At 44.0% G+C, this 12,191-nt stretch overlaps 1 protein-coding gene across 1 annotated transcript in view; it reads right to left on the bottom strand.

The window, feature by feature from the left end:
• Window positions 1-4,675: 4,675 nt before the first annotated feature.
• ramp1 (receptor activity modifying protein 1) overlaps window positions 4,676-12,191 on the bottom strand; it is a gene marked incomplete at its 3' end in the record, with an annotated part of 29,252 nt that continues 21,736 nt past the window's right edge. The window contains exon 2 of the mRNA XM_080019392.1: window positions 4,676-4,931. Coding sequence (XP_079875518.1) covers window positions 4,676-4,931 — 256 coding nt within the window. The remainder of the gene's footprint in view (window positions 4,932-12,191) is intronic.

Genomic DNA, 12,191 nt, shown 5'->3' with positions numbered 1-12,191 from the left:
AAAAGAGAAAATTCATCAGGCATTGTCATGGCTCAGCCACGTGAAGGATTGAAGGTCAGGTTGTCAGGGAGAAATATCTCGTCAATAACAGGGGGAATGGATCACACCTCCCAGATCCTTCCAAATCTCACGTAAATGCCAAGATATTCCAACTTTTGAGCGGTGAGATGGGAAAACCACGCAGCAGTGGCGGCGGATAAAATGTCAAATAAAAAAAATTTAAAATAAAAAATAACGCTGAAAAGGGTGTAACGCTACAACACGGGCGACGTCACCGACACTTTTCAAAGGATGAAGTGTTCACGACTTGGGTTTCCCAACTTTTTTTTTTTTGTTCATTAGTGACCTCGAGGAACCCAAAATACAACAATACGCATGCGTTTCTGACCCAAAGAAAATATATTTTTTTTAATATAATTAACAATTTAACATACATGCAGAACTATAGCTTTGATTTGATGACACATTTTAATTAAAATACCGAAAACAAAAACCAGGGGGGTTGCCGATCCAAAACATAGGTTGTGGGTCAATTTGGATTGGACTGCGGGTTTATAAATCAAAATGGAATATAGTACAAACATTTTTATTTTTGGCCCAAATTTCCAATGCCGCGCTTTCATTTTGCAACACTGTGCTTTTATGTTGAAACACCGTGCTTTTATTTTGAGACACCGTGCTTTTACTTTGAGACACCGTGCTTTTATTGTGAAAGAGTCTCATCACATTGTCCCGCGCTACAATCAACCTCTTCCACATGGAAGATCACGCCACTGTGGATTAACGTCCGTGTCCCATACTCACCGTCCTGACCCGTAGAATGGAAACCGGGGGGGGTTCGTCGTCGGGGCGGCGCCTCGCGGCACCGGGGGCGTGAGCGCAGGGTTTGACGCCGGGACACGTCTCTGGTCCCAGGATGTAAATATTCATATTAATATTCCCGCTACGGTCTGAAGCCGGCGCTGCTTCACCTGTGAGGTGTGACGATGATAACCGGCTGGAATGAACCCACGGACTGGATTCAGAATTCCATTTTATCATTTCTGCCACGGCCCTGGTTCCCGTGGTACCTCCACCAGCCTCTCCCTGGGTTTTTATTTGTATAATTGTTATTATTTTTTTTTTGTTCAATGTTTTATTTGATTTTTATTTATTATTATTATTATTATTATTTTTTTTTTTTTGTGTTTCCCTGGTGATAGAAATCAGAAGACGTTATCATCACGATGAAAAAAAACAAAAAGACTTGACACAGTCACAGGTTAGCGAGACACTTTACGTTTGCACCACCGGCTCCACCCGTCTGTGACCACGTCATCTTCCACGACTCTCCTCCTCCTCCGCTGGCTTAGTGTTTATTATGGGATGGGTATTTATTTTCTAGATGGGATGCAGCCGCTGTACCTGCCGTGTTATGATCTGTGGGCAAGCTGTAAAATAATAGACCACGTAGATCAAAATGAGCAGAGTAGACATAGCTGCATTGGAAAAGACACATTCTACGTTGTGCACCCTACATCCGACATTATACATCCAACATCCGACATTCTACATCGGACATTCTGCATCCTACTTCCTACATCCTACATACTACAGCCTACATCCTACTGTCAACATCATACATCCAACATTCTACCTCCTACATCCAACATCACACACTCCCCATTCAACATCCTACATCTAGCATCCTACATCCTAAATTCTACATCTTACTTCCAACATCCGACATCCAACACTCAACATCAGACATTCTGCATCCAAGCTCTATATTCTACATCCTACTTCCAACATTCGACATCCAACACTCAACATCCGACATTCTACATCCAACCTCTATATTCTACATCCTAAATTCTACATCTACATCCTAAATTCCACATCCTTCATCATACATTCTACATCATACATTCGCCATTCTTTATTCTACATTCTAAATTCTACATCATACATTCTACATCCTACATCCTACATTCTACGTCCTACATCCTACATTCTACATGATACATCCGAAATCCTACATATTACGTCCTACATTCTACATTCTACATCCTACATTCTAAATTCTACATCAAACATTTAACATCCTACATCTTACATCATACATTCTACATCATTCATTTTACATCCTAAATCTGACATTCTAAATCTGACATTCTAAATTTTACATTCTGCATACTACATCATACATTCTACATCCTACATTCTGCATACTACATCATACATTCTACATCTTACATTCTGCATACTACATCATACATTCTACATCCTACATTCCAGCCTTGACTCCAAGTCTAATGTGATTTAACGAAACAATATAATGAAACACGATCTTTTAACTGAGCTGTAGTTTCTGCACATCAGTGTTTTTCAACCGCCGTACACACTAGTGCACAGTGAACATTTTTACATTTCCATTTAAACATTTTTTTTTTAATTAATTTATATTAAGAATGAAAAGGGAAAATTAGCTCTTGTGTTGCAAGATCCAAATTGCAATTCATTCATCTAATGCAGTGGTTCTCAAACTTGTGTTAGTAGCGTGCCCCCTCTAATGTCTTCCATCGGCTGAGTGCCCCCTTCACTGGCATTGGGAGAAAAAATATTAAATGAACATAAATGATGCACTGTATTATATTATTTAATATATTATTTTGTGTGTATTATTTAACACTTTTTCTTACTCTCGGCGTACCCGCTGCAGTACCCCTAGGGATACGAGCACATCCCATCTGAGAAAAACTGCTCTAATGCATCAGTTCCAAACAATTTCACTCTGCAAGTGACGACTGTGAGTAGTGATGAAAGGTTCGATTCCATCTTGGGATTCGGTTCTCGACGAGTCACTCGGTTAAAGAAAAGATTCGTTGAATTTTGGGAATCTCTGTTGATTATGTTCAGCCGGCGTAACGGGGGGGCGCCTGCCGAGCGATGAACGACAGAAGAGCCGTCCCTGAGTCGTGAAGGGGATTCTCTCGGGATTCATTTGACGCTGTCGAAGTCATTATTTTGGTGGAAAGTGTAATTTAGTCACACCCAAGAACTGTGCCGAGGCCTCGCGTTCGCCTTCTTTGCCTGGGACGGTAATTGAGGCGTCTGAGTTATCATTTTCAACTTGCGAGTCGAAGATTCACTCTTCGGACCGCTGAGTCATTTAGCGGATTTGTTCGCTGCGACCAAATTGTTTGCGAGTCTCGAATCACTAGTAATAATAATAATAATAATAATAATAATTATAATAATAATAATAAGCACAGTTCTGCTTGTTTCTGACATTTTTAGTGGTTAAAATAATGTGGTTTAGTGCCGTGGGATTATTCAACAGTAAAGCGTGCCGTGGGGAGAAAAAACAAAAACAAAACGGGTTGAAAAGGCTTGTTCTCATTTAAGTGACGGGGTATGAGAGAAACACCGGTGCTGTGTGGTTTAAACGCGGTGGTATGTGCTCACAGAACGACAAACTCGAAAACCCAAGGGTCACACAGACGAGTCCATAGACAGATCCCGACGGGCGTCCCCGGGCCCCTGCCAAGCCACAGCAGGAGAGCACCGCACCAGCCTCGGCCAAAGCGGTTAAAAAATAAATAAAAAAGAATTTTTTTGACCAAAAGGACAATTTTCTGACCTTTTTTCCCCGCTTACATCATTTTCCTGTTTCGAACTCATAGGAAAGCAACGATCTGAAGACACTCACTTCTTCCAAAAAAAAGACACGTTTTATTTTTAAACAAGAGACGCGATTGACGTAGGTGCACCGGAGCGAACGACGGCGGGCAGCCACTGTTTCATCGAGTTAAGTTCTGAGCCCACTTTTCCGCGTCGTGCGCCGGCCACCGGATCCGACGCCCTTTTCTTTCCCGTGGAGTACAAAACAGGTTTGCTTCGCTCCGTGGTTTCTGCGTGCCCACGGTGCTCCTGCAGCAACGTGAAAAGTCGTTCTTTTCGCGAGACGGAACCCGCCCGCGTCCCGGGCCCCTGCCGGGGAGCGGAGTGAAGCGCCGGCGCCTGACGCTCCTGGCGGGGGGAGCGGAAGGGAACCCCAAAAACGTGGCTGTCCGCTCTGGTTTTCAAAGCGTCAGGGACGACCGGCCGACGGAGAGGTTCGGGCTCCGGGCTCCGGGCCCCTGTCGGGCCTGTCGGGCCTGTCGGGCTCGGCCCCGGTCCAGTGGCGGCGCCGGATTCCCTGTAGCCACCCTGGCGTCAGTCGCGAGGAGGCCGCGCGGAGGCAGGGGACACGCTGAGGCGGAGAACAACCGTACACGCTCAGCATGGCAGAGTATGTTTACATTCATGCGTGAGATGGAGGATGCGAAGAGACGAACGACCCGTGAGAGTGGACCGTGCGACGAGTGAGCGAGTTTTTTCCCTTTTTTTTTTAAATTTTTTTTTGGGGGGCTTCTCACTCCGGGCACTTCCACTCAGGAAAGGGGGATTGGAGGTGAAAAGCTGGAGAAGAAGGACAATGCTTTCGTTTGACTGTATGAGGCTGTGGCATGGCTATACACGTGCCAGAGACCCGTCGCCTCTGTGAGAAGGTTCCCCACCGCTTGGGATCTCCATCGATTCCATTTTGCACTTCCCCGCCCCCGCCTCCTGCGCCGCCTCACTCCCGGAACCCCTCCCCTTTGGTCCACCTCCGCCCGCGGCCCCGCGACCCCCGCCGCCCACGCCCTCCGGTCTAGACGATGCCCTCGCTGCGCTTGCTCCTCCACACCACCAGGGCGGTCATGAGCAGCGTGACCAGGATGGGGACCACGATGAAGGGGCCCAGGATGCGGTTGGGCGGGTCCTGGAGCAGGCGTCCCGACAGCGAGCAGTCCTGGAAGTAGTGCCGGTGGACCTGGATAAAGAACTCGTCCACCAGGCGGTTCGGCCAGTAGCAGTCCATCTTGTTCGCCACCAGGAAGGTGCAGTTGGTCAGCTCGCCGTAAGATCTGTGGGGAACAAACATAATTATCTAATAATAATATAATTAAAATTGTATTTGGTTTTGATAGCGTGTGACGCTGACTGAATGTGAATCGAAACAGAGGTTTGTTGTTTTTTTTTTTTGTTGTGTATTTTTGTAGTTTTATTCTTTATTACCAAAGTTTCCTTGTTTATTTTTAGGTTTGATTTTATTGGTCGGTTCTTACTTTTTTGGGTTTGTTTTTATTGGTTAATTTTTAGGTGTATTGTATATTTTTCTTGTTTAATTTCTGTCTTGTTGTTGCCTTGTTTGGGTGTTTTGTCAAACGCTGATTCTGAGACTCGATGTGTTTTTCATCTAAAAAATATGTTGAGATATATATATATCAAATATTTTATAGACGAAAAACCCAGACAAGGCGAGTCAGTAAATCAGACGGACATGGTGAGAGACAGATCAGTCCGTCAGATATTATCCAAAAATATGTCATTCCTAAGAAGCCTAATCTTCCGCTTCCCTTACTTAACATTCATTTCGCTTTATTTAGGTCAGACCGGAAAAAAAAAAAAAAAAAAGGTCCCAAAAAATATTCTGAAGCTCATCCCTGAAGGAAAAAGAAACGTTATCATCCTCTGACATATTTTCCTTTTTTTTAAAATAACTGGTGAATTTATCTGAGACGAGGGGGGAGTTGTCACTATAAGCTGCTGCGTCGCCTTTCCCAGAGGTTCAATGGTGTGGAGTCAATAACCTTCATTTGTACAGCACGCGGGCGCTCTTGCCCCATTAAATTCCTCCACCCCATCCTAAATGAAGCCGTATGATCTGCATGGAGGCAGCAGGGCTCAGGGTGAGGTTAACCTCCCACGGCGATCACTGTGGATCGACACAAACATAACCCTGAACCCTGCACACACGCCAACCACCACATTGGCGTGCGGCTGAAAATGGATCCATAATAACACCCTGCCATGTTTACGGCTATAAATTACCCAGCGTCCTCCCCGCTGACCCGTTCCAGAGCCTGTCAAGCGTTAAATACCCTTCTGTGGCGTTTAAGAAAGCTGTTGATGATGTGGGATGAGGCTTTTTTTTATTTTATTTTTTTTTATGAAAGCCAAGGGTTCTCCAACCCTTTACCCGCTCGTGTTAACGTATTATTGAAAATGTCCTCAAAGGTTCAACGTCCATCAAAGGTTTAACGATTTGACTCCCGAGACCTTTGCTGTGCTATTGCCGCCTCTTTCTCCACCGTTTTATACAAGGGCAGCAACAACCTTCATTTGAATTATCATCAGGATCTGTTTATTTGGCCGACTGCATTTTCACAAATAAGGAATTTTTTGGGGGTTGGGTTGGTGCAACAAGTATGGTATCATACGCCCCCCTAGCCAGATTACTGTGGATGGAAAGGATCGATTTGAGTCCTATCAGTTGTTGAATTGGAATTATTTAATGAATGTAAAGTGACATTTATTTAAAAAAAAACGACCATCACCATCCATAACAGCAACCGCTCCAACGCCCGCGCTTTCTTTCAGAGTTTGATCCTCCCAGCGTCCACCCCCTGCAATCTCACAACTGCCTCGAGGGGGCGACGTCGTCCCCGTTGAGAAACCCCGTCGGAGGGCGTCGGGGCTGGAGGAGGGAGGGATGACGGAGGCCGGCGGCGACTGTTCCCTCCGACACGGAACAATTAGCTGCTGTCTAAATATTTAGGAGACGGGCGTGCGATGACTCAGAGCGCCGCTGGCCTAAAGTCGTGACGAGGGAATGTCTGAGTGAAGTTCGGGAGACGGGGAGCGAGCGACGCTTCGCCACTTTATCACACTGCGGTAAAGGGTTGTCACCCTTGAGCAAGGCAGATAATCCTTTAATGTGCCGGCGGAGGCGGGTGAGTGGCTGGAGTTGTGAAGCTGCAGAGTGTGTATTACACCCAATGACCCTAGAACTACAAGTAAGTTTGTTTAAAGACAGATACTTTACTCTCATCCCTGCTGGGAAATTAAGCCGTTACAGCGGCGCACGTCCACAATCGGCGATGATAATAAAAGTAATAGAAAAAAAAAATAATAAACCTCAATTTTAACAATTATGTGTAAAACCATTACATAGATGGATAGATACTGTATTCATCCCCGGAGGGAAATTGCATTGTCTTAACAGCCCAAATCAAAACAGTAGCAAAATAATAAAGCAGTGCAACGAAAATATGAAAAAGAAAATGGCAAAATATGGAGAAATTGGAAAATATACAATAAAGCTAACCACAATTAAAATGGAAATAAACAGTATACCTAATGATAAACAACAAATATAATCTATAAATAACAATAGATTAGAACATTAGACAGATTACATTAGACTGTCTGGGATATTGTGCATATACTGTATATATACACACTATACTGTATATGTGTTTCTCTTTTCTGATATTTTAGGTTAAACAGAACATATATAGTTAGTTCATAAATATAGTGTCTAGTAGACAGTGTGCAAAAGGCCGAGATACATTCATTGTGTGTGTGTGTGTGTGTGTGTCCTATGATCAGTACGTTTCTTCAAACAACCTTCCAACTTTCAGTGATTCAAGATGTTTATTTGTCACATACATAAACATACGTTCAAACATATATACAGAATGTCATTGCAACGCACCCAGAGATTATGAACAATAAGTACTAACGGACTAACTAACTAAACTAACAGATTCCTAAAACGTATTTCAGTTAGTAAATATAATAAAAAAAGTAAAAATTGATAAACTCAGTGGGAATACAAAATATAAATAAAAGGAATAGACTATTATGTATTTACAGATATGTGCAGTAAAGTGGCATGTGAATAAAGTGAGGTAGCGTGTGTTGAGATATATAGTACAGTTATAAAACAATATGGCACAGCAGTACAGTAACGGTACAATATGCAGTACAGTATGCTACACACAGTACAGTAAGGCCTGTGTGAGTGTCTCAGTGAGGCCCCCTGGTGAGTTCATCGTTGACAGTCCTTATGGCTTAAGGGGAGAAACTCCGTCTCAGTCTCACTGTGACTGCGGAGTGCAAATAAACCCTAATCTCATCCTCATTTTAAAGCAATTTCTGCTTTGTTTAGGACCTCTGCTATGACGGGACACTATTTGGTTATTTTCATTATGATGACAGAGCGCTGTCTGCTGGCGTCTACAACCAATATTAAATGTTAGTTTTTTTTATCTCCAAATAATAGAAAAATGAGATCTATCGAGCGTGGAAAGCATTGTGACCGGGACACGCTGCTGCCGGGAGGAGATTTAGATTTAAATGACTCAGGCTTTATCTTACTACCCAACGGGCTGAGAGCGCTCACTGCACACACGAAGATGTATAGATAGATATATGTTTGGATAGATAGAGTGGTCAGTAATTCCCCAGAGATCACAACGGCGGAGGCTGTGAGGCTTTGGATTATTCAAGGCGACAAATATTGGTGTAAAAATCCAAATATTGAGAGTGATGAGAAATATATCGTTGTGGCAGTTTCGCCTACTACTCGCCACCAAAGTGGCGAGTTCAGGGACCTCCTGCACAGACGACGGGGTTCTAGACACAGTTTATTGTAGAGAGAGGGCCAGCTGGAATTAACCCAGGAGCAGATAGAGATGTGTCATGACAGGGCTCCCCCTGAGTGAGTGTGGGGATGGGGGTTTCACCTCCTGCTTGTTACACCAACCAACAGGTATGAGGCCACTCTGATCGTGGACCCCCAATTACCGAGATCCAGGTCAGGTGTGGCTGCTCAAACCACACCATCCCCACTCCACATAGCCCCCAACAACAAACTGAGGCCAGGGAGAATACCTGGCTGAAGCCTACTCCAATGGCACCAATGGCACCTGTCAAGGGGTGAGATATATGAGGCAGCAAGTGAACAGTCAGTTCTTGAAGTTGATGGTGAATGTGTCAGAACGCACAGTGCATCACGGCTTGCTGCGTATGGGAGCGGTCAGAGTGTCCCTGCTGACCCCTGTCCACCGCCGAAAACACCTACAATGGACACGTGAGCGTCAGAGCTGGACCATGGAGCAATGGAAGAAGGTGGCCTGGTCTGATGAATCAGGTTTTCTTCTACACCATGTGGATGACCGGGTGCGTGTGCATTGTTTACCTGAGGAAGAGATGGCACCAGGATGCACTATGGCAAGAAGGCAAGCCGGAGGCAGTGTGATGCTCTGGGCAATGTTCTGCTGGGAAACCTTGGGTCCTGGTATTCATGTGGATGTTACTTTGACACGTAGCACCTACCTAAACATTGTTACAGACCAGATTCACCACTTCATGGCAACGGTATTCGCTGATGGCAGTGGCCTCTTTCAGCAGGACAAACAAGCCCGATCCATGGGGGCCCCACCTCACAACCTCCAGGACTTAAAGGATCTGCTGCTAACGTCTTGGTGCCAGATACCACAGAACACCTTCACAGGTCTTGTGGAGTCAGAGCTGTTTTGGCGGCAAGAGTGGGAGCTTCACAATATTAGGCAGGTGGTTTTAATGTTGGGGCTGATCGATTTATATAGATATAGTGTGTATAAATAGTATAAAAAATATATAGTATATCTTTTGAATAGGGTGCGATTGAACCATGCCCCCTAGGGGGCATACATTTCTTTATTTTTTATGTAAGATTTACCCATGAGCAAGGTTTAAAATGGATCTTGTATTTGTGTAGACAAATTTTGCACACCACACCATTAGAATAAAAACAAAAGTTTCTTATCGGCAATCATTTATCCTGGGCCTGGTCTGGCTCGGGTGCTCTCCATAAAACATCTTGGGAACCCCTCAGTTAATTGGTTGACCAAAAAATATAGTAAATTCTAACAAACACAAACAGAAAAAGAAAATAATTGGGAAGTGAAGCCGCTTTACAGCTCTAATATTTAATAACTGCCAAACAGACTCTGGAGGAGGGTCCCATTTCTCTTCTCTATTTAGTGTCGTTATACAAATTTAATGTTGGCGATCAGTAACTTCCCATCCAGAGCTCCACTCACTGTTACGCACAATGTGAATAAATGAAATGTGGATTTATTAATAAATAAAACGTCGCATGGGGCCACATCCAGTTTTCTCTCTGAGTCGCTGATGAGGACAGACTCTCATCCCCCTCTCCTTCAGATGAGCGGGAAGATGGGACCTTGAGCGGCGGATGAAAGCACTTTGATGATAAATGAACGAATTAGTGAATGAAGTAATGAATGACAAATTAATTCTCTGTTCGATCGCTTATAAGGAAAGCAGGAAGGAAGGGAGGGTTGCTGTCAATGTGAAGGAATAAAGTTGAAAGTAATAAAATAAAGTTATATTGTGGTAGATTTATTTTAATATGAATCATTATATTTAAATAAATATCAACAAACTTTATATAAAAACTTCATTTAAATTTTTCTTTATTTTAAAATTAAATATAACTATTCTTGGATATTGTCACACTTTTATAAAACTTGGGACCAATATATCATATTGTTAAAAATTGCATACCAATGAAAGAACAAAGTCTCATGTTTTGATCTTATTCCTTTTCCTTATAGTTTGAGGCATTTAATAGTCATTTTTTGGTCATTTTTTCTTACTTCAAATTCAAAATTAAATCCAGCTACAGAAAAATATATTTATAAGTCGCCGAACTTGAATCAATGCCAGAACTTGGCCCTTAAATCCGTCCCAGCTACAATAACTGGAGAACCATTTCAAACAAACGCTCAAACAAAACATGTCAAGAATTCAAACAAGTGTCAAACCCCGCTGAGTCAGACTCGTCGTCAGAATTGCAGTTCTGGCACACACCCATTGCCAGTGGTACACGCTTCATCAGCCCGCTGTTTGCATTTCACACGCTGGACTGTTTATTCTCTTGGACGGCTGTTCAAAAATGGCTCCACACAAACAAGGCGCTCATCCTCATCCGATGAACACTCATCGTCTCTTTTCGTACCTGCTTTCTTTTTCTTTGGCGTTATTAGATTTGGTTACCGCACATTTCTTTTCGAATAGATTGTTTTAACCTTGTGTCTGCCTTTCAGCCGCAAGTGCCTCCTTCACTGGTGTGTCAGTGAGAGTCACCGTTACAAATATTGGTTGGCGGGCTAGTTCTCTTAGACCGGCTTTTGGGTAAGGCCAAATGTCCTCTGGAGTCAACTTGTGGGTGGAGCTGGCATTACTAGGCAGGGGTGAGGTGGTGCTAATGGGTAGGGCTGGGTTCGTGGCGGGGCCTGGCAAGATTGGGTTGGCCTGGAAGTGCTGTTGGTGCGGGGGGCCTGGAAAGGCAGCCTTGACATTCTCCTTGTTTAGGCACTTGCCCTGGCCAGGCTAGTTGCCTCTGGCCTTCTGAGAGAGAGTGTGTGTAGGGCGCGGCTTTAAGAAGCGTGTAAACCACTCGCTGCTGGCTCCTCCTTTGCACAGCCCGGGCTGGTGGAAGCTGCAGCTCCCGTGCCAGGGAATATTCCTGCACGGGCTTTCTCACCTTAGTTGGTGGCAAACGAAAATAGATGTCAGCCGATCTCGTAAGGTACTGCTCGAGCCACAGATCCAAGTCCGGGCTGAGAACCTGTCGTGGAGATTGATACCCGACGAGCCAGCGCACGATAGTTTGTAATGTTCTAATCCCTCGCTGTATTCCTGATTGATTTGTTTGCCAAGTCCGACCCCCTCACTGCCCTTGGCATCACGTCCGCTGGTGTGCCGCCATTCTCTGGTTTTCTTTCATAATTCCTGACCATCTCTTCTTCCTTTCCTCTTTCATGCCTTCCTTTACCTGTCCACAAAATTCTAAATGACAGATGACAGTTGACAAGCAGACGATCTGTGTCTGTGCACTGGCAACCTGTCTCACGGAGACAAGTTTCCCCAAACTGCCGTGTTTGTTAAAGTTTGACATCTAAAAGTTATTGGCGAAAGTATAACAAGACACTTTAAAGTCTTCTATACCAAGTGCAAGATTTGTACCTCGAACATGATTACAAAAAATGTCAAGGTAATTTTTCTTTACTTTAGAATGTGAAAAATGGTGAATCGGTGCTCTTCTATTTTGGGATTTAGCAGCAGCTGGCATCTGAAATGTTCTTCTGGAGTTAGTTAACTCCTATAGTGTCCAGTATGTCAGATTTTCCTCATCAGTCCTGTCCTCATTAGGAAGCTGACCGAGCATCTTCAGCATTGCTCTGACGGCCCATTATTCAAAACCCGAAAAAGAGATGGCTAAGTTTAAGTATAAGGTTAGAGATGGTTAAATGTAAATATCAGGTTAG

This window comes from Zeus faber (assembly GCF_960531495.2).
Source record: "Zeus faber genome assembly, chromosome: 18".
In the NCBI taxonomy this organism is placed as follows: domain Eukaryota; kingdom Metazoa; phylum Chordata; class Actinopteri; order Zeiformes; family Zeidae; genus Zeus; species Zeus faber.
The sequence above is the reverse complement of the archived record's forward strand: the minus strand, read 5'-3'. Positions and strand labels throughout refer to the sequence as shown.